The following is a 25,634-nucleotide window of genomic DNA, read 5'->3' on the forward strand; positions in this document are numbered from 1 at the left end:
CACTGATATCTACTGAACAATGCGTGTTTGAAAATAAATGTACAACAGTTCAAACAGCCATTCTGAGTTATTATGGAAGCAGAGCTGTTAGTATATATTTCTTTTTAGCCTCCTAGTCTAGGACATTTTGTAGGACACATACTCACTTTGCCAATTGAAGTCCTGTGTCAGTCTTGGTCTTGAGAAACCCTAAATCATGTTATTCATTTCCACACTGTTCCTGTTCGTTATATCTATCAGTTAATAAATCTAAAGTCTTTCATTTGCTGAGTGGAGCATCTCCACCCAGGCCAAAAGGATTCTGCATGTCTATACACACTGATTTCCAAGTTATTTACCCTATCAGAGCCGTAGAATAAGCACCCATTTAAGTTTTGTCTTTCAGGCTGTGCAGAAGATTACGTGCTAGACAAATCTCACTTATTCCTTCTCTACTGCTTCACATAAAACCTGATCCTAACTCTTTAGCTAATGTTTTGACCCTGACATGGTCCTCAGTCAAGGACTGGTCCTCAAGCAAGGGCTGGCCCAAATATTTAGAGATGCAGAAACTGAATTTAAGGCACGCACTTACACGATATTTGGACATGTAAGGAATAAAATGGTGAATAATCAATGACTATTGTACCCTTAGATGACTCAGGGAAGGCTGTTGGCTGGATTCACAATGTTTTAGGCAGAGGGCTATGATGCTGGGAGGAGTACAGAGAGAGGCAATAAAGCAATCAAGGATTTGGGGGAAAACTGTCACACAAAGAGAACAAAATGGCTAGGAGTGTCTTCCTGAGAAAACGAGGGGGTGGGTAAGTAGGGAGCTGATGGAAGGATATCCATCAGAGAATGTATATGGCAAAATAGAAGCTTCTGCTATCATCATCCCAAAACCAAAGTAAGTGGATATCTAATGAAATTCAGAATCAGTAAATTCAACATTGTTGAAAAAAACTAAGTAAATCAAGTTTGTGTGGGAATGTTACCAGACACCAAGTGCAATTTGCACAGCAGAACTCACGTCCATGCTCATAAACTCTGTCTCCGAAACAGTGTGGCTGCCTCAAACTGCCTATTGGGGACAGTCTCAGTAACGTTATCATTCTCAAACTATCCCCTGAGTGGTTTAGCCTGGGCCAAAATGGAGCCAGGGAACAGTCTCATGGTTTACCAGTGTTACCTACCAGTTCACACAGTCATGGAAGACTGGCATCTGGGATCTCTGGTGATATAAGGAGTACTGTAGAAGCTTCGTTCTGCTTCGTTGGTATTAGCACAGGTGGATTCTGCATGGATTGATGTTCAGGGCAATAACAGTGGTACAGTTCCACAAATTTTGTGGTATATGGGATCAGAAAGGAGAATCAGTAACCACTGCAAGGGGCACTTCTGCTGAGGTTATGTGGAACCACATGAACTGTTCTGCCGTAAGGATTGCACAGTAAAATAAATGGTTTGCTTCTTGCTTCACTAATAAGACACCTATTTGAATTAAACAGGAATACACTTACATGGTGGTATCCTTTATCAGTGGAGACAAATTTCTACTAAAGAGATATCTTTACAATGACCAAATTGTGGTACAGGAACGCAAAGCCAACATCAACATCTAGGAAAGTTATTACACTTTGAGCTTTTATTTTAAAATTACCTTTGGCCCCTAATGCAGCGAGGGCACCTCCCACGTGCTTGTGCCAGTGGTAGCAGAGAACAAGCCGCAGAGAGCAAAGTGCAGCAGCGGTGGCAGCAGCATCCCTGCCAGGCCCCAGCCCTCTGCTGACTCAGGTTGTCACTGAGCCAACAGAGACTTTCATTGCACAGCAGTTCATCTACCAACACTTTAAAACAACACTGCATCCCATCTCCTTGCTTGACTGGCTCAATGAAAGCCCACAGCAGAATCTGCTGGTTTAACTTTTCCACAGGATAGTAACATTGAAATTATTTTTACATTGTAAAACCTGGACTCTGCTAAGCAAGTAGGAAAACTAATAAATGCTATTAGGTTACTCTGAACTGTCTGTTGGCATTCATGTCCCAGAAGCCAACTGGCAGGAATAACACCTATGAGGGTAAGCTATTTTGGAAAGACACTTGTAGCAAAAACTGCCAGTTAATGGGGATACCTGCAGGAGGCATATTGTCTTAGGAATGCAGCTTAAAACAGCCTGAAGTGTCCCTTCTCACATCCCCTGTAATTAAATATAATAGAAGTAAAGATTTCTCTTCAGACAAAACACTCATAAGGAGGGCTTCACATCTTACCAAAAAAATAAAAGAAATTAGGGAAAATTACTCCAGAATACAAAATCCAAGGCTGTAACACAGCCAGAGGCATTTGGCTGAGGACAGCGAGCCAGCAGCGACTGCTGCAGGGGAAATGGCTGCAGATTTGGCTGCAGAGACAACTCCAGGCAGTCAGCTGGTATGAGGGGAATAACAGCATCCACATGGACAGAGCCATTCCTGCTGGATCAGATCAGGGCATTCCGATGGTCGAATTGAAGGAGCAGTCCTCTTTGCCTAGAGGAAGCACGTCTGTCTATCACATTGGGTGTAGAATACATGTGAATGGATTGGCCTGTTCCCATTCTCTCCGAAGTCATGCGACTGAGAGGCTGGAGAGTTTAAGTCATCTGTCCTTGAGGAGAAGTCTGCAGTTATTACTGCTTTTGTGCAAGGAAGCTTCTGAGCAGCTGTAGCCTGAGGGGAAAAAAGAAAAAGAAGAAAAGGCAAATGGTTGTTGCCAGCTGAAGTCAAAGCTGGAGCTCAGCAGGGTTTGTTTGGGGACTGCTAGGGAGGGGTGAAGAGGTTAGCAGTGGAAGAAGTGGACTGCAGGATGCAATCCAAAGTGGGTTTCTGTGTGTTGGGGAAACAGCTCAGGAGGTTAGAAACGCACTGTAGTGACCAGGCTGAGGGAAGGCCCTGATTTTTATCTGTGTTGAAACTGCCTCGCTGACTTGGGGTGGTCTGCAGTGCTGAGGGCTTGCCTCTCCGCAGAGACACTGCGGGCCTGAAAAAGTACTTAGAAACTCTTCTCTTTAATTTGGCTGTTGTTAAAACATCCAGGAAAAAGAAACCTCTGGGTCTGATGTGGAATTAAAGCTCCAAACTTGCCCTGCAAGCCAAAGGAGCCAGTTAGGAAGCACAAGGGATGTGCTGGCCATTGGAAAGATGGGCACAATGTTCAGTGTGAGTACAGTCCTTCACATAGAGGGCCATTATCATAATTAGGATGGCCAGGGACTGCCACCGTACTATGATACAGCTATAAGGGTATAGTACAGCTCCACCTTACACCCCAGCATCTGCAGCAGCAGCAGGGGACAGCGGGGCAATCGGGGTGGCTGGGAGACCCTCACCCATGAGGGCTGTGAAGGCACCTGCCAGCACAGATGTACAGGGGACTTAGAAATATTTCTGGTAGAATATTCAGGATTAAATTCACATTCTGGAAAAATCAATCAGGGTGCTTACAGAGAGAAAAATCATGCACAGGAATGATCACATTTGCAACCAACCCAGTTGCTGAAGTAATATTATGGGGAAAACTTCTCATACTACCGGGAATTAATAACCAAATAAACTCCTTCAGCCTGAAGTCCACAAAATGCCTTGATAAAAACATACACAAAGAAATGTAGTGAAGTGATAAATTAAGAGTTGGAAGAAGAGCAGGCAGGTAGAGAGCTTCTAGTCATAGTGCTCCAAAACATCTGTTTGAACCACAGGGTAAAAACCAAAACAAACAAACAAACACCAAACCAACCAAAATGAAAACACACACACAAAAAAACCCAAAACCAAAACAAAGAAACAAACAAAACAACAACAAAAAACCAGCTGGATACCGCATGCTTATGGTCTAAAACAAAGCTTGGAAATAGATGATTCACAAAATAAAATTTGAACTATTAGTAGGTTTTGTGGCTCACTGCAGTGCTTAGGGAGTTTTGAGGTTTTGTGTTTTTTAAAATGTTGTATTACAGTCACATTTCCTCTTCCATTTGTTAGCATAACTTTAAAGACGTATCCTTTTAATTCAACTCTTCTGTGACAACATTGTCTGCAGCAGCTGTATTTTATTCTTGTAAAAAACCTTGGACTGATGTAGCAATGACAGGCAAACTCCTGATAAAGAACAGCTTTTGGGTAAACATATCGCCAGAGACAAACTGGGTGATGTGATATGCTGAAAAAATGCACACTTGGGGTTCAAGCAAATGAGAAGAGGTGCTTTGTGGTACAGCAGGTCCTATTTTTGTCCTCATCATTTCTTAGGTAAACTCACTGTAATCAACTCTAAATGTCAGCTGTTAGTTGGATAGCATAGTGCTTTTTTACTTCTTCAGTTACTGTTTTTGATGTCAAGAACAGCTGTTTTCAGTATTTTTTTGTTTAAAAAAAAAATAGAGCTTAACATCTGAAAAAATTGGCTTTGTGTGGCTAACCACAAGCAGGGCACATGACTGAGTGCTGCATCTGCTATGTCCCCCCTTCAGTTCAAACAGTTTGGACAAGAATATTCTGTAAACTTAAAGGGGAACTCTCAATTTACAGAATGCATTTAGAGATTCTCATCAAAGCAAGCTTGAAATTTTACCCCCTACCAAAAAACTAAGAAAATCTGTACTCTGGAAAAGGGAGCTGCAGAATTTAATCCCCTCTGTCTCCTCTCCTTAACCTCAGTCTAAGGGTCAGATTTCCAGGAAATATTTGTAGATTTTTTGACATCTGCCTTTCCAGGGTAGCTAGAGCTACCTCTAGGGCTGTTTCTGGTAATCTGAAGAAAAGAAGTGTCAGCTAGTTTGAACATCTTAATACACTTATGCAGAAAGATATGAAGCATTTAAACCCCTAAGGTATTATTTTTATTTTAGCACTGGTAATATATTAAATGCTCGAGTAGAGTTATTGGTCTTGCTAATAATAGTGGATTTTTCAAAAATATTTGAATGCCTACTGCTATAAGGTATCTCAGAACTGCCCTGCAACCAACAAAAAATGCTTTTTTGTGAAACTTACTCTGAGGCAGTGATCGCAAAAAATTTCATAGATACTTGAAATTTTCTGACCTACCCACAGTCGCATAATTTCCTCAGCAGCAATGCAAGGTATGCAGCCTACAAAGCCTCTTTTGTAGCCCATCATCTAGCCACAGGCTTTGCTTTTTCTTCCGTTGTACATTATTATCTCTTTACTAGGATAGCATGGTCTTTATTGGCTACAATGTGCAAAAACAAATCACAAAAAGTAGGGTAAAAAGGGACCTCAAGATTCCAAGCTACTTCCTCAAGACAAGAAGAACCATGTATAAGAACTACATCCAGTTACAGTATAATGAAATTCATTAAAGCTTTTACTTTTTCCCTTTTATTTATCCCCTTTTGGGCTTGTCTGGGCCAGAAGACAGTTTATGCACTGGAGATCTAACATGGGTTGACACAAGAGAAAAATACATGTGCACTAAAAGGAGGCTTCATAACTCTTCCTCTAGCTGCAGGACACATCCTTACTAGATAAAATGCAGATGAACAATAGCTCCTGGAAATTCATATTGCTTTGCATTTGCTTTGAAGCAGTTCTCATCACCTTGACCTGCATTCATTAAAGATGGGCTCATGAATGCTGAGGAGGCTACTGATCAGTAGCATCTTTCTATGAAGTATTTTCATTGTAAATTATTTCTAAAGGAAACAGTGGCTAAAAATACGGTTTAAGGGGTAAAAGACACTAAAACCTGGTTTAGTCTTTTGGTGATGTCACTGTATAAATGCCACAGGACTGAATTTCTTGTATATGGAAATACAATCAGCTAGAGACCCTGAAATCCCCCAAATTTCCATGATGAAAACACAAAAAAATGTAATGAAGTAATAATTCTGTTAGAACTGGAAAAACACAAGCAGTTTGAAAACTCAGAATCACATTACGCAAAAACATCTGTCTGTGTGATGGGGAAAAAAGTGTGAGTGAATGCTGTGTTCTGAAATGCCAGGAGCAAACATTAACCCAGGGATACAACTCATTTGAGATCTATGTTGGTCAGATCAGCAAAACAATAATTAGTTTGTTTACAGTAAAAAGTATACACTCATGACAAACAGCATTTATCCATGGGGTCTGATCACTGCAGGATCACAATCACAAGGCAGAGCAAAGCATGCCTTACGAGGGTTTGATACTGATCATGCTGTTAATTTGGCTGTAAATGCAATATATGCCAAATGCCCCTTGATTTGCTCCTACTTTCTTTAAGCTGTCTTGACAAGTGCAGCCTGGTGCTAGGCCAGCAAATGCACAGAGTGCCTCAGCTCCCCTCCATATGAGTTCAGAGACTGGAGCAAGAGGGCTCAAACCTCTCCGGTTAGTCCTGCAACCTTCTGTAGCTTTCTCCTCAATGAGCTACTCAGTGAGGATGGACAACTGTACCATCACCTAGACTTGACTGCAAAGAATAATTGCTTACATCTTTGGTTCTATTAGTGGTCTGTGTGCCGGAAGAGAATTTGGCTTCTTCATGTTGGCAGGACCTCGTCACAGATGCACCTGTATATTTAATCAAAGTACATAGCAGATCACACTCCTGTTGCTTTGCTTGTTGAGGCTGCAGTCCCCGGGGACAGCAGGGTATGGCTGCTGGCAGAGCCCTTCCACCACAGCAGGAAAAAATGGAAATAAGCCACAGGCAGTCAGCACTCTGGATGGAAGGGATCAGTAGCAGTAAAAATCAATAGTGCTAATGGTATGGCACTTTTGCTAAAGTTAGCGAACAGCAAAATGGAAACACTTATACCTTTTAAAACATTATTTTCACAAAACTGTGTTTTATTTTTCAAGAAAGCTGAGTTCAAAACCTATATACCTCAGCAACTCTTGTACTGAAACCCAAATGAACATTAAGTGTGAACAAAATTCCAAATGTAAACTGACTGGACTGCCTGATACATGTGCATGAACAAGTATCCTAGCTCAGATATAAGCATATATATTATACTAGCAATCACTGTACAGGTCAGAAGGGAATGCCAAAAGTAAGAATGATATTAGTGTTAGTTAACTGTTTCAGGAAATCTGTTTTATTCCTCACACAAGAAAGCATGATTTATTGCATCCTTTATTTCAAAGCTCATACTGCTAAAAAAACCCCAACACGTACACATATCACTGGTTATTGCACTGTAAAGGCAGAAAAATAATACTCAGATTGACAAAATATTTGTTACACCTCTAGGGAAAAAGGGAGGAAAAAGAATTGTTTCACACACTGTCATCTAAAGAATGAACAAATCATCATGGCCAAGCAACCTCCCAACTCTTGCAGCCATGGTATTCATCCATAAAGTTCTGCACTAGGTGTTTAATCCACACATTTGTACTGAAACATGACCTTTGCCATCAGCTTTACAAAAAAAAAAAAAAAGAAAAAGGTGCTCTCAAAAAATTGACGGTGTCCAAAAGCGTATTGCGACAACATTCTGTCTCTGAAACACACACGCTTTTTGTCTGTGTAACTTTTTCACATCTTCAATGGTCAGCAGCTGGTTTTACGGATTTTTTCAAAGAGAAAATTGAGTTCAGGGAGTCCACCATGACTTAAAACTCTCAGCTTCACAAAGACGTGGTGAAAAAAACAAATCAAAACACCCTCAGAATACACAATTTAATATGGCATTGTGTCTCACTTTTGCCCCAGTGTAAAGAAAACAGCATATCCATACACAGCACAAACCCAGTCTTAGCTGTGTATTTAAAAGATGTAACTATGTCAAATCAGAACTTACCTTGAAAAAGGCCCACACAGCATGCCACAGTTCAGATTATAATGGTGTTTGATTACCACCTCTAAGGAGACAAATCCCTTAAGTCAAAAGCAAATGCATGAAGCACAAGTTTTCTCAGAACTGCTTATTCAGAAACAAATTTGGTGACTCAAAATTTCAGAGGAATTTGGGTGCAAATTTGGGTGCATTTTCTTAAAGCAGCTTGTATGAACTAGGGAAGTCTTGACCTAACATCCTACAGTATTTCAAGATCAGCTGCCTTACTGGTTTGATAGTGATCTTCCAGCACCAGGTGCAGAATAAGATTGAAAAGTGTGTCTGTAATCTCTTGAGCACTGTTTTAAACTGCCCATAAAGTTCTGGGTAAACAAGAAGCTATTGTGCTCGATGCAAATAGGATATGATTCAAGAGTTCACGGCCTTTCTGGCCAAAGATTCCCAACATACAGTAAAGGAAAAGAATAATATTTTTTGCTCAGAACACGTTTAATTACATGTATTTTTCAAATAGGATTTGCAAATGATGCCATGCTGTACAGAGCGATGCACAAATGAGATTCAGCAGCTGTTCCTCTTCTGCTCTGTGCAGATAACATCAGGTTTCATGGATGTGGCAGGTCCTGGAATTTTCTGTCCAGTTTTGGAAGGAAGGAGGAGACGTAAGACAGGAGGAAGCAATATTTTATGTATATCACTCTCTGGCAAACTTTTCAGAAACACGAGAGCAATGGTGTTAACCCAACTCTGAAACAGGACTACTGGTCAGCTCAGAGGAAACACAATGATGCCCAAAGAATCTCTTGGGGAGAGGTAGGTCAAGCTGTGCAGATATGACTGCTGAAGATAAAGAATACACCACTACTATTTTCTATTTGTAAACTAAGTAATTGCTTAAATAGTTAATTCTAAGGCTTTGGAAATGTGAAATCTCTTCCCCTTCTTAAAACAAGAGGTGCATCAGGTGATTAAGGTAAACATGACAACTAAAAGGAGTAAGAAAAGTTTTAAATATTTTTGTAATTACTCTCTAGTAAGTGGTAGGCTTTCCTAATTAATGTAGTTAGACATTCTGAGCTAAAAACATGTAGTGTGGAACTGATGTTGTCGTACATGCCACATTGATAGCCTCTCAACCAGGAAAAGAAATATATCACTTTTTACTTTATAGAACACTTTTGAAAATAAAGACCTAGAACAATATACTCTCAGCATACCTCCTGCAAGGACTTTGTAAATACCTGTATTTGACAAGCTGGTTCATTTGCAAAGTTGTTGCCACTAAAGATAATATTTGTTCCTCAAAATTCCTCCACAGCTGTGTTAAATGCCTCAGGGCCACCTAAGTCACCCCCATGCATCACCTAGGTAATGCTAAGGGCACAGCCTGCTAGCAGGGAGAAATCCAAGGTGTACCACCTCAAGGGGCTGCTGAGGACAGTAGCTTAGAAATGCAAACCATGGTTCTTTCTCCAGATGCTTTTCAGCCTCAAGGTTATCGGAATAACCTCAGTTTTTCTTTATCATTCCCCATCAAGCTTATGTAAGTCAAAACATGACTCAGAAAGTCACTGACTTTCCGTGATCTTGAAGCTACAGGCAGGCCTCACCCAGCAGAGAACAGTATTTGGCAAATGTCCTCCATGTCCTTTCTCAGAGTCCATCTTTAATTAAAAAATTTGCATAGCACTTTTGGCAGGAGCTTTTCATTTGACGAGGCTGCAACAGATCACTTCTCACTGAACTCTGCTGCAGCAGTTGCTCCTGGGAACTTCTGCAGGCAAGTTAACTGCAAAAATACATACTTAGTAAAAATCTGTAGAGAGAACACTAAAACAAAAAAAAAAGGTCACTTGTGTTCTGGGTAAGAGATTTTCTTATGTTATTGTTTGTTTGTTTGTTTGTTTTTCTAAGGTGGAGATATTTAACTATTATAGCATACATTGTGGCTTTAGTACAAAGTGAATAATGAGCCAACTGTGTTTGAAATCTGGTAAGCTCCACACAGAGCATTAGACTTCCAACCTACCAAATGCTTGAGTATGTAAATGATTCTGTCAAAGCCACTAAGATTGCTTATATGTCTAGTTCGAAACTAACATCTAGTCTTAATTAACTAGGACTCCGTTTGGTGGCAGAAAATTAACTAATTTAGGAAGTTTGGGAATTTTTGGGTGATTTCACTAGCAATTTGTTGGTATTTGGCACTTTGTGTTAAGCAATAATAGAGCTTGCAGCTACAAAGAAATGTGTTTATTTGCAATCCCTGATTCCTAAGAATGCCTTTGTTAACACAAGAATTAATGGCAATTATTTGTAAATAGTATTGCAAAGATTCCATCAAAAATAATTTTCCCAGAGCGTTATCTGACCCTGAACAAAATGGTAATGTTTCCTTCAAACCTCAAACTTGTCAAGCAAGACTTATTTTTAGGAGTACCTCACAGCGGAAAATTGTAAACAGGAGATTTTAAGCACATAGAGACACTGAATAAATAACGACTTTGTGCTTCATTCTCCAGATGGCCAGCAGTGCTCTGATAAAGCATACTGGTTACCAGCTGTAGACTAAGCTTTTCTGGCAGTTGTTCTGACCATAGGTAAAGAACGACACAGAGTCAAGCTTATGCAAAAGCCACAAGTTTATTATAAATCACATGGCAACACATAAGATGTGGTGAAGTGGTAGAGGGTGCTTCACATAAGCTCTCAGTTGGGGATTCCTAAATAAAACAATGCTGGGTCTCTTGATTTCACACCTCTATCCTTTTAATAAGATCCTCACTAGATGACCAGATCAAAACATACAAGGTTACAAAGTGTGACCAAGAAGATGGAAGAACAGAGTCCCTTAGCCCAGAGATGGAGAGTTTTGAAGGGAGTTTTGCTATTATAGTGGATGAAATACCAGTGTGGGAGGGGCCACACTGCAGAACTGATCCTTAATACAGTAACTTAACTTAAAGGTGGTATCAGAAAGGGTCATTTGTGGGCCACACACAGAGGCTTCACTTTAGATATGATTGTTATAAAGAATAAAAAGTTGGGATCGTTGTATTTAATTGAATTCTGAAAAAGTTAAAAACTGCACTAAAAGAGTTTGAAAATTTCCTCAAGTTAACCAGTTCAATTACTCAAAAAGTGATGGCAACTGAACAGCCAGCTTCCTCTGAATTCCTCATCTTCACGTTCCATAGAAACTATTGCACTAGTCTTACTTGGAAAATTTTTCCAGCTCAAAAAAACTGACCATATTCTTCTCTTTTCAGAAAGCTGTCTCACTTTGAAACTGTACCAACAGCAGAAGAGAAGCTTGTAATTTCTACGGACAAGGAAATGAAAATGTAAAGAATTATGCAGCTTCCCAACTGCCTACTCAACCAGCCATACGCTCCTTGGTCGTCCTGACAATTACACCATATATTTCCTTCTACAGAAAAGAAACATTTCCCGATTCCAGGCCAACCACTATACGTATGCAGATTAAAAGCTGTTCTTTTTGGACGGTGCAGTACCTTGCACAATCACTGCCTCTGGATTTTCCCATCCCCTTCGTTTTAGCCTCCCACCATGTCTCTTCTGCAGGCTGGAAAACAAGTGGGGTCACAGTCAGTTTACATGAGATGGTCATAGAGTGCCCGACAGGAACGCTACGAACCCTGACCAGCTCCTTGACGTTATTAACAAGTGCCATACACTAAGGCCTGGCTGAAACAGGTTAGGGACGATGAACATCCTGCTAACAGCTGCAGAGGGAGCCTGGCCGAGGAAATGCTGTTTTCCTTGCTATACAGTTCCTTCGAAATTTCTGTTCGAAGCAAGCGAGGGACAGACGATGTCTTTTTCCAGGCCCTCTCCCCCGGGAGGGCAGGGAGGCCGGGTCCCCGCTGTGCCGGGGCGGCCCCACTCCACACACGGGAATTCCACGGCAAAAGCCGGTTACAAAGCGACGCCGCTGAAGGCACCGGGGGTGTGTGTATGGGGGCACGTCCGCCTCAGTCCGCGCCCCGGGGACCGAGCGGGGCGGCTCCCGTGGGCCTCCCTCGCCGCGGCTCCCTCCCTCCCTCCGGCCCTGAAGAAGAGGCTGGGGACTAGCAGCCCCGCCACCGCCACGGGTGCCGTGCCGAGCCGAGCCGGGGAAAGGGGCGGCCGGGGCGGGTGAGTGGGGAGGGGGCACCGCCGTGCGGCTACATCAGCACCCGCCTGCCCAGCGCCGGGGTTGCTGCTGAGCCGCCCAACAGCCCCCAGGCGGCGGCGGCAACTGGGGGACGCTGAGGAGGAGCCGCCTGCGCGGCCCAGCGGCGGCAGGCGGGCCGGACACACCGACCGAGCAGCCGCGGCCCGCGGCGGAGAAGGGAGACCGGCAGCCCAGCCCGCACCGGCAGCGCCATGGCCACCAAGGTGAGCAGCCCACTGCGCGGCCTGGGGGGTCGTGTGGGGTCTCCGGGACGACCCCTGCGCCGAGCCCGCGGCCGCCGAGCAGGCCCAGCGGAAGGGCTCGGTGGGCAGGAGTGAGGCCCCGCGGGGGACGAGCTGTGTTTCGGGGGTCGGGGGAACGAGTCCCCTCCCCGGGGCCTGCCCCTCGCCGCCGGCCGCGGGAGGGAGGGAAGGAGTGAGGGGAGGAGGGGGCTGCTCGCTCCCGCCGCGCCGTGCTTGGGCCTCTCCGCCGCTGCTCGGCCCCTCCGAGCAGCGCGGAGGGCTTGGGGGAGGCAGCGCTGGCTCTGGGGCACGGAAAAGTTGTTTTCTGCTTAGTTTCCGCTGCCCTGGTCGCCCGGCCCCGCGCCGCTCTGCGGCTGGAAAGCCACCGAAGGCCGAGAACTGCTGCTCCTGTAGCCCGGGCGCCCCTGCCCCACATCCACCGTGCCTTGGTGAGCGGCGCTGGCCGGCGGAGCGCGGCGATGGCGGGGAGAGGCCTGAGCCGCCGGCGGGCCGTGTCGCCCAGCCCAGGGACGGGGCGTCCCGGATGCCTCCCCGAAGGCCCGGCTGCCCCGTCGGGTCAGGGCTGGCGGTGCGGACCCCTTTGAGTGTCACCGGGGGAGAAGCGTGCTGTGTCTGTTGAGGGAGCCCTGTGTCCACAGTGTGTGACCTGCTAATAGTGGCTTCTGATTTTTGCAAAAAAAACCCCGCAGGAAGTGAAATTATTTTGTTAAGTTCTTCAACAGTATTTGCTATTAATGCAGCAGTCAAAATTAGTCCATCCTGTCTGAAACTGGTCTCTTTCTAAATTAACAATATTTATTTACTATATTGGTTGGTGAAAGACTCTCAGGTTGTGTAGGTGTGAGTTAACTTCCACCAGCAAATGTCATCTGTAAGCTGTCTAAATATCGTAGAAGGCTTTTTTGGTATTTGAAGTTACGCTTTGAGTCACCTGATTCCATAAACTCGGCCAGCAGTTTAAAAACTTCCTTTTACTGAGGCGGTTCTCATATGGTGTGCTGTTTGTATTGCGCTTCTCCGGACTGGAGAAATTCTGCATCTTGAATGTGTCATTTAATATATAAGTAGCTATCTCTGTAACCATTTAAGTTGATGATTACTCAAGTGTTAGAATTTTTCAGAAGCACAGAGGTTTTAGGTGTCAAAATCACATAAAAAGTTTAAGAAGTATTAATATAGTGAAATTTATGTTCTGTTGAAGTTTTAGAATGTTATTGATGGACTCAGTTTTAATATTGGTGGTTGCCACTGACTTGTGGGATGTGTGTATGAATAATATGTAGTCAGTATTAACTATTGCAAGTATTAAGAAAAAGAAAATTACTTCTGTGTACACATATGCTACATAACACATCGTATGCTAAGCAGATACTGTGCTAAAACAGTTTACTCTTTTACTCCTCACTTAGGGGTGCAGGGTCCTCATGGGATCCTGTGTTCTGTGCCAACCACGTGAAGCCATTTTATTCACACATTTGGAAACTTTGCTTTCCTTGAAATAATATTTTTGGAGTCCGTATGGCCTCAGACAAAAGGGTGTATAATTTCTAACTTGCCAACTGCCTTGAAATCAGGTGGTTCAAGTAGTTTCATTCTACACTTTGCAAGTTATGGTAATTTACTTTAACTTGAAGGTTAAAATCAGGAAGTGATATTCAGTGGAGACTTGATATTTTATTGTTAAGATTTTGATATGCTGTTAACTGAGACCAGTAGTGAAGAGAAGCTTACTTTATTTTCTGTTAGGTCCTTCTCTGTGAATGACCTTGTTTTGTATTCTCATTTGTTGAATATGTGCAAACGTCAGCTATAATAAAAGGTACAGTTTTTTAACAATGTAGGGGAGTAACTGGCTCAATAGACAGTCTTTAGGAGCTCGGCCAACTAACCCGTCACCCTTTTACTTGGAAAGCATATTTTGTTTTTTGAATTGTAAACAAACTGCCTACCTTCCGCTTGCGCTTCTTTCACAATAGCCTGTTCTTAAAAGAAATATACAAAGTGTATTGGTATTGTATGTGAAAATGTTAACTAAACTATAATTAGTCATATGGAGTGTGAGGTTTTTCGAACTTTAATGGTACCAAATCCTATATGGTGCGTATGGGTGACTGACAGGTCTGGCCTGCGTTGCATGGGCTGTTAGCGCTTCCTGAATTAATTCCTGTTTAAAATAGAATATACTTTCTAGGGAGGGGTGAGGGGAAGTTTGGTCTTGATTTGAATGCTTTCAGTGACAGAAAATCCAGGTTTGTTTGTTTGTGTGGTGGTATTGTTTTTTAAGCCATCAACTCTCTTGCTGTTGATGCTTCTTTATTTTGAATCTAAATTTGCCCAGGTTCTGTTTCCAGTTTTATTCTCTTGTTTATGAGATTTGAAAATGCTTTTTTTCAGAGTGCTAGGGTATCTGGAGGTGGGGGAAAAATAAGGATTTCTTCCACATCTTGACTGTAAACCCAGGGTGGCTTTCTTGCTTCCCTCTTTGACAAGCCACAGCAGTTCAGTTCGTAGAGTTTTCCAGTATGAAGACAAGTTTTACAGTCACATGGTGTGCTGGCTCTTTCCTATGCCATTCAAACTCAAAGGATTTCTTACTGAAACAATAGCAGTTTTTAGGGGAGAAGAGTACTATTTTAATGCGAAGAGGCTTTTCCTGATGCTTTACTAGCATGTATGTTAGCTCACATGTTGGCAAGAAGTCTTGCTTGAACAGGGCAGAGGTGGCTGTGGGCCTGTGTCTGATGCTGTGAGCTGAGCTAGCAGGAACCTTTGCTCCTTCTCCTTCCCTGCTCCTAATCCTGTGCTCTCGGTATGTCCCAGGAGTTGACTCCAACACTTGTCAGGCCTGTCTTTCAGCTGCTGGAAGTTTTTAAAATAGCAAATGGTTAACTGAACAGAAAGAGTGGGGCTGTTTTCTGTAGTTCTAGGGAGGTACAATGGCTGAGTTTGCCCAGAGCTGATGCAAAAGGTCAGGTGGAGTGAGGATGAGGAGACTTTCTTCATGGAGAGGGGTGGAAATATAAATGGGAAACAGAGGGATCTGAGACTTCTGGTGGCAGTTCTTTGGTTGCCTAGATCCTTACTGTAACTTGGCAGTGGCCTTTCCAATTCCCTAAAAGCTTGCTCAAGGATCACATGCTCTAAAAACTGAAGTAAGTGAAAAACCAACCAAACAAGATTGTTTAAGAGATCTTAACTTCCAAAGTTTTACAGTAATTTAACTGAACCTCACTTCAGAGGTGGGCAGTTTCAAATCCATGTTTAAGAACTGCTGCATGAACCTACATACTGTATTTTGGATGCTTCCTTCAGAAATGGAGTTGAGTTTACTTGTAACTGTGCATTAAAAAGAAGGCAGAAAGTGTTTGGGCTTAAAAGCATGCCATGAATCTTAAAATACTTTTCAAAACTCAGTCGTGAAGAAAATGCGGTCTTGTAAATTTGTTTCAATGATAGCTTTTGTTTGTTCCTCCTGGACTTCTTTGGCCTTTTCCTCTTCTTTCCCCACTAGAGTTTTCTAAATCCCAGCCTTACTCATGCCCTTTCTTTTGTTTTTGATTTTCATTGAATAGGGAAAGCTAGAAATGTCAGGAAGTTATATACTGACTTTTAAATAACATACTCCCTACCTCACTCTATTTTTAGTTAGTTATTGTTTTAAAATGTAGGCAAGTCGTTGTTTTGAAAAGGCTCATGTTTTGACATTTGTGAAGTCCTGATTTTAGAAGGAGGTGATGATATTAAGTTGATAAATTATGTGCACGCTGATGGTCAAGAGAGTTCTTCTGGAACCTGTGCTGCTAATGTGCAGTGAAGGTTTTAAATTAAAATATGAAGTTGGAACTATAGGAGCTGATAAACTCTGATTTATAGGAGTAACAGTGAATTTGGTAGCATTACTCCCACAAGCTAGGTATTTCACAAGGTAGGTGTTGATAAACTTCATGAGTTTAGGCCCCTCTGTGTCAACAGCAACAAATTTTACTTTTTAACTTTAGAGGCACCAGTATCCCACCATTATGTTCTTGATTGTTCAGTGGTTTGTCTACTTTAAAAACTAATTTATCCGGCCCTGTAGTGTTGGGGTTGGTTGGTTGGTTTGTTTTTGTGGAACGAAGTCCCTTGAGATGAGAGCTTAGACTGAATATTCTGTTTTTAAAATAAGATATAGCTTAGCAATACTTCTAAACCATGGAAATGTTGTTCAAGGCTTTTTTGTCCATCCAATTACATTAGATTATCCCATGTGAATATCACTAACTGGGTAGAGTTGAATTTAATATGGTTCTTGTACTTATGGTGAGGGAAGATCATGATTTATGTATGAAAACTTCAGGCAGGAAAAAGTAACAGCACGTTAGACTTCAAATGAGGATTATTTTTCTTTAAGTGTGTATCCTTCCTTTCATCTTTCTTTTTGATTCTCTACTGCTCTTACTAGTGTAAGGCTCTCCAAAAGAAGTATCACGGTTTTGTTTATACCATCACAAAGCTGTTTGTTTGTTTGCATTGTGAATCAGGCAGGAGCAATTCTTTATTCTGATTAGTAGCTGAGAAGTGAAGCATTCCTCTGTGCTAGGCTCTCCAAAATACCCAGACTGTGTTCTGCAAGTCTGTTGTCTGTATCGTCACAACTTTGAAAGTAGACTTTTCTAGGAAATCACATCTTCAGGGAACATTCAGTTAATAAATCTTAATACATCTGTGAGCTGGGATAAACTTTTACTGTGCAGGTCACTTCATAATCCATTCAGCAGGTTCCACTACTTAAATTCAGCAAAGCAAGATATAATACGAAGTATGAGATCACAGTTGATTTATGTATGTAGGCCGTGAGGGAACAAAAATTAATTAGGTGAAGTAATTTTGATTTTATGGTCTTAATCATATGAAAAGTTCGTGGGATTTTGTGTGTGTGTGGTGGTGGTGTTTTTTTTTTTAATTTATTTTTTAAAGCTATAATTAAGAAGTGAAAATATTTCCTGGGACTTTTTGGAATTTTTTTTTTTTTTTAGGGGATAACAAGATGATTAAGGAAGGTCAGTATGTCTGGCAATGCAAATTTGCCACAGGCTCTTGACCTGTTGGTGGAGTGAGATGTTAAGATAAGCACCAGAACCAATCGAGTCTTATTTTATTAAGATACAGATTTTATGTTCTTTTGTCTTTCAGTCTGACCTTATGATAATTTAAAAGTTCAGTGATAAGTGGGATATGTTATGCCACAGCAATTACTAGAGCAAGGCTTCTTTTTTGCCAGCCTGTTTCTGTGGTGTGAAGCTGGAGAGCTGGTGAGATTCTATATGATGTTGTGCTTGGGTAATGATTCCTCTGACTCACTTTTTCGAAGTTATTTTAAGCACCTGGGCATTGAGTCAGAGACTCATTCCCAGAGGTCGTCATTTAAAAAAAACATGATTGCAAAGCTAAAGAGAAGGAAGTCTGCTCTCAGATGTCATAAGCTTCATCTGGTTTGTAGACTCAGCAATTCCAATTTTCACTCTGGTAGAACTTCTCCATAAATTGGTATTATTTCAGCAAGAAGTCTTTACAGTTAACTGTGCCTTTGTAAAAGTTTATTTTTATTTCATTCTTTCAAGATTTTCCTCTGTGAATTTTCAAACTTCTGATCTTCAGGTCTTGGAAAAACTCCTGAAATATTGAACATCCACGTGTTATTCTGTTTGTAAAAACCTCCTTATTTGATTAGGAAATCTCTCAAATTTTAGGATTTAGAGAGATTACAAGGGGAAAATGACATGAGAACTTAGTTTTAAATATACGGGCTCCCTCGTGTATTAAATTTACAAGCAATTGTGACACTGATGTTGGAAGCAGTCTTGTGAAACATTACACAAGCAGGTAGTAGAAACTGTAAAATAGTGGGAGTGATTTGTTTCAACCAACACTACAGTAGGTCACATGAACATTTAGATATCTGGAATTATTGAAAGTAAATAAGTATTGTACTGTTCAGCATTTATACCTAAGCTGCTTCTATTTTCAAGCTTGTTTCACAATTACAAGGTAATTCAAATTCAGTTTAAGCTCCTCTGAGGGGGCAAAAATCAGAGCTTGTGCTTTTACTTCCTTTAGCTGTATTCCTGCTTTCTCAGCAATTTATGATTGGAAATGAGCTTCCCAAGTAAAACAAAGTTCAAAAAACAAAACAGCTTGTAGTAGTCCAATAAGCAAAATTTGAGTGCTACCGAAGAGGAAAAATATATGCATATTGCTTACTGGAAAGTTTAATTTAAGCTCTGAGAGCCTTACAGTTTGTTTGTTTTTCCAAATCAGTTTTCTCTTTGAGCTTCATATGAGTGAGAAACCTCTGTCAAAAAAAAGAAAAAAGGCAGAATCACTTAACTTTGTGACAGAGTGTCCTTTGTGAGACCCACAGTGAGAGGAGAAGGGCACAAAGAACAGCTCTTGTGGGGAGCGGCCTTTACGAGGCTGACGCAGCTGTTGTGTAGTTGCAAGGGGACACTAAGGACATGGTGTGGTACAAAGGGGTCATAGGCCGTCCTGGGCACTGCTAATAGGATGGTGTGTGCTGGGTAACGTCAAACCAGCAACTCTGTGTGAACGATATTTTTTTGTTGGTAAAAACTCTAATTTCCTCTCATATTTTGGAGCAGCTTATAGAATCATAGAATAGTTTGGGTTGGAAGGGACCTTCAAAGGTCATGTAGTCCAGCCTCCCTGCAGGAAACTGCTGTACTGGAGGAGTTTCCAGTGTGCAAACTGGGTGGCTGGGAGGTGGAGGGGGTGGTGGGAAGGTGGGCAGTGCAGCTTGAGGGAGGCCCCTTGGGAGTCCAAACAAAGCAGCTGCTTCTGGGGATGGGCAGCCACGCCTGACCTGGGGTTTCTGCAAGTGGGACTTGCCCAGGTGGAAGAATTCAGTCCCATTCTTTATTCTAAAAAGTGGGGCTGGAGTTCAATGGGTTGATGGACATTTTCTTATGACTTGTAGTTGTTTTTCTCTGAGTTATATTCTGGTCTGAGTTGCCATCTGCTCTTCCTTGGCAAGGGAACTGTTGTGCTTTTATTGTCTGCATTCATATGGTATCTCTGTTTATACACAGTAGGTTTTGGACTTGCTTTGCTTTCCCCAGCCTTCTTAGACTGTGGTTCTCAATGTTCAGAACAAAAATAAGTTGTCCTCTTGATTCTAGTTGAATTCAAGCAAAGTGTTTGTTTTGCTGGCTGATACAAAAAAAAAAGGCTAATCTTCAAGAACAGCTATTAAAATTCTCTTAGGATCGTTTTAAACTGCTTCTCTTTTCTGTACAAGGATTTTTTTTTTTTCTTTGTCATGTTTAAATGGGTGTTTTCCAAAAGAAAGTTGACCGACATGAGGCTAGGGTTCTGATTTAAATCCTGGGGTTCCCTGGAGAGCCTATACAATTCCTCTTACTGCAGCACTAAGGCTGACACTGAGGTACTTCATTTTGTCCTACAACTTCATCAAATTTGAGAATTAAGCTTAAATGTTTTATTTCCTCCACTGCATTAATTCCTTTTGGGGGGTTAAGATTTAATTCAGTAATTGAATATTGCATTAACATATGATAATATAATGTAATTAGTGCTTACCTAGTTACAGCAGAGTTCTTTCAGCGGTACTGTAATTTCCTCCCTTAATAGCCCAGTATTTGTCTTCTGAAAATGGTTGCTTATGGAATACAAAATTAAGTATCTTCCTTGCTGCAAATAACTAGACCATATTCTTGGAAGCTTGTATATGGTTTTTGAATTGTAATTTTTATATCAACAGCTCTGTCAGGTTCTGTCAAGCTGCCAGATTTTCTAGTAATTTGTAAGGAAGCAACGGTTCAAACTTTCTTTTCTGACTTCTTTGATGTTCTCTGTCACTATAAAGGTTGCTGGTATGAGAAAAGTTTGTGTGGTATCCAATTTAAATAAATTCTTAGATAATGCAAGATGGAGATCTGTAAAGGAGAAGCTTGAAATGTTGTGTGACTTAATCCAGTTCTGTCATTTATTATTATTTGTTTTCTTTAGTGCTTCTGTCCAGGCTTTTTTTTTTTTCTTAAAGTGTGATGGGGTGATACCGCTAATGTGCGCATTGCATTAAATTGCAGGTGACTAACGTTCGCTTCAAGTGGTAGTTGTTCTCTGGCCAGGTCTGATGACTGAGCTTTGCTTATTTGAGCTGCTGTTTAATGTGCCCAGTTTGTAACTTTACAGGGTCTTGTACTTTTCTACATTGTCCACAGAAAAGCTTAAAATATCTGTGAGCTTGGATATATTGGAACCTGTAAAACCAGAATTTTGCTTATTTCTAGAGTAAAGAAGCTTTATCTGATAAAATGGTAATATGTTTATGTTGGTATAATAGTTTCCTCACTTGTCTTCATAAAATAAAAGTAAACCTAGAAATAGTTGAATTATTGGGCTTTCATAAAGTAGTATTTATAAAAGGGATGAAGAGATCCTAAAACATTAGTATATTGATTAGTATTGGTTACTGAAGTAACAGAGAATGTAGCAGAACTCCACACTGTTCTGCTGTGTTTTAGATTCCTTCCCAGCTGTCTTCAGTTAGCATGCTATTGAGCATTTGTTTTCCTGTTAATATTATCAATGTTTGGGACTTCAAAGTAGTACAACTATTCCGTTCTGTATTTTACAGGTCAGGTTTTATTTGAAGTAGAATAATTTTGAGATGCAGGTAGTTTGCTTTCTTAGTTCTTCATTTGCTTCCAGACTGGCCTGTGCAGCTGATACATTGAAATGCAGAACCTGTAATAGTGTGGTGAGTCTCAAACGGCTTGAAGTTCATTAGGTAACTGTAGCAAAACTTTGTACCTCTCCAATTACTGGGATAATTACTGTTTTTTCTAATCTCTGCTGTCATAGAGGCAGCACTGTTGTGTGACTACAAGCTGTCTTAATGAGGAGATCACAATGCGACAATTTTTCTTGCGAACGTTGCAGGCTTTTGTCTGAAATCTTCATCTTTTACTGGCTCTGTTCTTTGGGGACAGAACTGTGGGGGAACAATAATGATCACCCTAAAGTTTCAGGCAAACATCATAAGACTCAGCACAGGAGATTTCTGAAACACACAGTGAAATATTGGTTCTACAGACCGTTACAAGTGTTGCAGTTTGATTTCAGAGACATGGTAATGATTAATCTAGGCAGAGATTTTAATCACTCTTGAGATAAATACATCCTGCCCAACATCCATAAATACAGCCCCATGCTGTTCTTGCTGCAGTTGTATGTATGTATGTATGAAATTGTTTAGTCCCCAGTCGATTTGGGGACCTGGAGTAGGGTGGTATTCAGAAAATAAAATTAGGAGAACTATGGGCACTTGGAGCAGTGCAGTAAATGGATTCTGAAAAAGGTCTTCTGATATTATTGGAGCTCCTCACTTATGGTTAAAAGTTTTGAAGTGCATTGTTAATAACTGATAAGTGGTTTATAAGTAAGGTTTTAAAGAAAAAAAACTTAAGGTGCTTAGCCTAACTGAAAGCTCAGATGTCATTCACAGGACTATCTGAGTCAGTATTTGGAAATGTCTCTGAATCGCATGGGTGTCTTACCTGTATTTCTGCAACTGAATTTCCCTTGCTTCTGTATTGCTTGGGTGCGTGGCGATTCTGAGATTTGGTTTGACACTGCCCCGCACGTAAGTCTGTATGAACACCACAGAAGGTAACCAAGCACTTGTTTTAATAGTGCATGGTGGTTCTTTTGAAACTGTCAGAATTTGAGTACTGGTTTTTAAAATTACTGAGCTGCTTATAGATAATCCAGACTTCAGAATCCTTAAACACTCTTGTAAACCTGGAAAATACTTCAGTTTTTCTTAGCTTTTTTTCATGCTTTGTGGCAGTGGTTATCTACCCACCTGTTTTTTAACTGCATGGAAAGAAGCTATAATTTGTTTTAATACCTTGAGATTTTAAGCTCAGTTACATTCTGACACTTTAAAGAGATCTTAGTCTTATAACCATTTTAGTCCTCATGCTGCATCAGTAACTTTAAGTCCTAGATGCTTCAGCTGGATGAAGGGCCTCCCAGTGTGTCGGAGTTGACTCAAATACAAGTTCTTGCTGTGTGTGCTACCTGTGACCCTGGACAGGCCTGCGTTCCAGTGGCCTTAGGGGTGTGCTGGTGTTTGCTGGCAGGTAGACAGCTATAAAGAAGCTTGTGCTCTGTAAATAAAAAATAATATTTGTAACCAGAAATGAGCTGGACTAGAATGAACAAAGTTCATGTCATCTTTCCTGGCCAAAAATTGATTTTTGGGAAGACAGTGAAGTCCTATATGGTAGATCTTGAAGAGCTAATCTCTTCCTGAGGTCTGAAGAGCTAAGCTGTCCTCACTGAGAAAAGCCTGGGTTGCTAAAGTAATTGTCTTTATTACTAGAGAAGACATTTCCAAGTCTCTTTAACACTTGAAAGCTTGCCTAGTCACTTCTTTCTTACACAAAATCGTACAGAAATGGCTTCAAGGTAAGCTTATTACACCTTTATTCTAATTCTAAAAGTGCCAGTGGTTTAAGCCACGTGCGTGTTGGTGGGGATCAAATATTTAATTGCTGTCACCCTATAACCACTTCAAACTTTGTTTTTTGCTTTTTGGGAGCTCTTCATGCTTTGATAACCATTTTCTGGCTATATGAGGCAGACCTTTTAATCCACTGTGAATACTTAATTAAATACCTGCCTGAAGTTTTGTAGGCACATGCAGTTTCTGAGGTAAGAGGAGCTCCGTGTTCTGTCTCTCCTCTGTCTGCGAGCAAGTTTTATTACCAGGAAGAAATGATGCAAGTCCTTGTTTCTTAGCTCTTTATCTATATTTAATTGGCTTCTAATGTGCTTATGGTCACCAATGTTGACTTTAAATGAGTAGCTGCAGGCTGTTGAACTTCTAGAGTTGAAAAATTGCTCAGAAGAAGGTGAGCTGGCAGGTCAACAGGCACATTTTTAATGTGGATTTGTAGAGTAACGTGAGGATCCAGCAGTTACAGCCGGTGAGGGAACTTGGAGTAATCATATCAGAATAATTGTGACCTCTCTTAGTTCAGAAATTGAGGTCTTATCTGAACTTAGTTTCACTTTTTAGATGAGTTTACTTTAATTCTGATGTTGCTGAAAGTGAAAAACGGTTGTGTTGAAAAAGAAATGTAATACTAAAAGGAGCTTTTTATTAAACAAATTGATTTTAATTTTTTCTTAGTGTTTAATAAAATCATAGCATGAAAGCAATTTGAAGGGATGGTTCAGTTTCTCCAGGCTAGTAGTTTAGTTGTTGTTGTTTTTTCTAGGTAGACCTTGTTGAGTACATATGCAAGAACAGTGATGGCTAGGACTATACAGGCAATAGATTGTCTCCATTTCCTCTGTATGAGTTAAAAAGATAGACATTGGAGTCTTTTATTCTTTGTAATATATCTTTATCACTTCAGCGGTTTCTAGAATAATGTATAATCTCTTGAATTCCGAAGGTAAGGCTTCCATAGCAGTGTGTCTGAGATGACAGTGTTCCTAGTGCCCTCTTACCCTTCCGTCTTCAGTTTTTGTTTGCTTGTTCTCTCTCAGGAGTGGCAGAGAGGAACACATGTAGAGGTTAGTGATGGCAGGACAGAAGGTATCTGCCTTTCACAGTATCACAGTATGTTTGGGATTGGAAGGGACCTCAAAAGATCATCTAGTCCAATCCCCCTGCTGGAGCAGGAACGCCTAGGTGAGGTCGCACAGGAATGTGTCCAGGCGGGCTTTGAATGTCTCCAGGGAAGGAGACTCCACAACCTCCCTGGGTAGCCTGTTCCAGTGCTCTGTTACCCTCACTGAGAAGAAGTTCTTTCTCAAATTTAAGTGGAACCTCTGTGTTCCAGCTTGATCCCATTGCCCCTCGTCCTATCATTGTTTGCCACTGAGAAGAGCCTGACTCCATCCTCGTGGCACTCACCCTTTATATATTTATAAACATTAATAAGGTCACCCCTCAGTCTCCTCTTCTCCAAACTAAAGAGCCCCAGCTCCCTCAGCCCTTCTTCATAAGGGAGGTGCTCCACTCCCTTCATCATCTTTGTTGCCCTACGCTGGACCCTCTCCAGCAGTTCCCTGTCCTCCTTGAACTGAGGGGCCCAGAACTGGACACAATATTCCAGATGGGGTCTCACCAGGGCGGAGTAGAGGGGAAGGAGGACCTCTCTCGATCTACTGACCACCCCCCTTGTAATACACCCAAGGATGCCACTAGCCTTCCTGGCCACAAGGGCACAGTGCTGGCTCATGGTCATCCTGTTGTCCACCAGGACCCCCAGGTCCCTTTCCCCTACACTGCTCTCTAATAGGTCATTCCCCAACCTTTCCAGGCTGAGAGGCAAAGGTACTTGAAAAGCTACTTGATGTTTCTGCTGGGACTGTCCAGATGTATACTTTGCCTTGTGCCTGATACAGTTGTGACAGAGGGACTAAAATGAAGAGGCTTTTTTTTGGCAAATTGTAGCCCCAGATGTTACAGCTGCTGCGGTGGAAATCTCTCCGGTCTTGGAGTACTTCCTGACTTTTGGATGATCTTGGGTGTCAGGATAAAGTGCGAGGGAAAGGTTAAATCTATTGAAATGATAGTCACTGTTGGAAGAAAGGTACTGTCATCAGATCTCTGTGGTAGGGGCCTCCTGCCTATGTTTCTGAAGCACTTTTCTTACTGTTTTTCTGACCTCTTTGGAGACCAGTTGTTTTAAACTTCTTGCAGTATCCTTAGTAATATCCACCGTGGGACTTAGTGTGTGTTTTGAGTTGCTGAGATGTTTTTTGAAGATGCATTGATTAAAGCTGGCAGCTTAAGTAGTCTGTTTGCAAACAATGAAATGAAATTATGGTTAAACTGCCATTTAGAGCTTTGCATACCCTACGTTGTTGCTGTAGCTTCACTGACGTAATGAAGACGGCTAGGGCTTTAATGCTGACTCTCAGCTGATAACAAGTTGGATGTCTTGCAGTTGTTCTAAGCAGTGAATGGCCTCAAAACCAATATTGGACAGTAATCAAAGGGAAATTGCTGTGAAAGATCAAACAGAACAGAAAATGTAAAAATCTCTAATTGCCTTTTGTTTACAGAGTACTGCCATTTTTTAGATTAAATGCTTCATTTCGAACCATTCTTTCAGATGCAGTCCAAAGATACTGCCAATTTCTGAACTGATTCATTTTCAGCTGGGTTATTGTCTCTTTTTCTTTCTGCTTCCTCGATTTCTTCAGTCTTGGGATCCCAACCTGTATTCTAGGTATGCTATTTCTATTTTTTCTATTAGAACTGGCTTTCGGAATGAATATTTTATTTCTAAAAACAATATTGGTGGGAAAAGCAATTTGAAAAAACAAAACTGAAACAACAACAACAAGCAAACAAAAAACCACAAAAAACCCCAC

At 41.3% G+C, this 25,634-nt stretch overlaps 1 protein-coding gene across 3 annotated transcripts in view; it reads left to right on the top strand.

The window, feature by feature from the left end:
- Positions 1-11,952: 11,952 nt before the first annotated feature.
- SNX9 (sorting nexin 9) overlaps positions 11,953-25,634 on the top strand; it is a 63,849-nt gene continuing 50,167 nt past the window's right edge. The window contains exon 1 of one of the 3 annotated variants that reach the window (XM_065835094.2): positions 11,953-12,173. In XM_065835094.2, coding sequence (XP_065691166.1) covers positions 12,162-12,173 — 12 coding nt within the window. In that variant the 5' untranslated portion in view covers positions 11,953-12,161. Of the gene's footprint in view, positions 12,174-12,533; positions 12,641-25,634 lie in introns of those variants that run through there. The other 2 variants (XM_065835093.2, XM_071806445.1) reach the window with 2 other exon arrangements.

The sequence above is a fragment of the Patagioenas fasciata genome, chromosome 3 (assembly GCF_037038585.1).
Source record: "Patagioenas fasciata isolate bPatFas1 chromosome 3, bPatFas1.hap1, whole genome shotgun sequence".
In the NCBI taxonomy this organism is placed as follows: Eukaryota; Metazoa; Chordata; class Aves; order Columbiformes; family Columbidae; genus Patagioenas; species Patagioenas fasciata.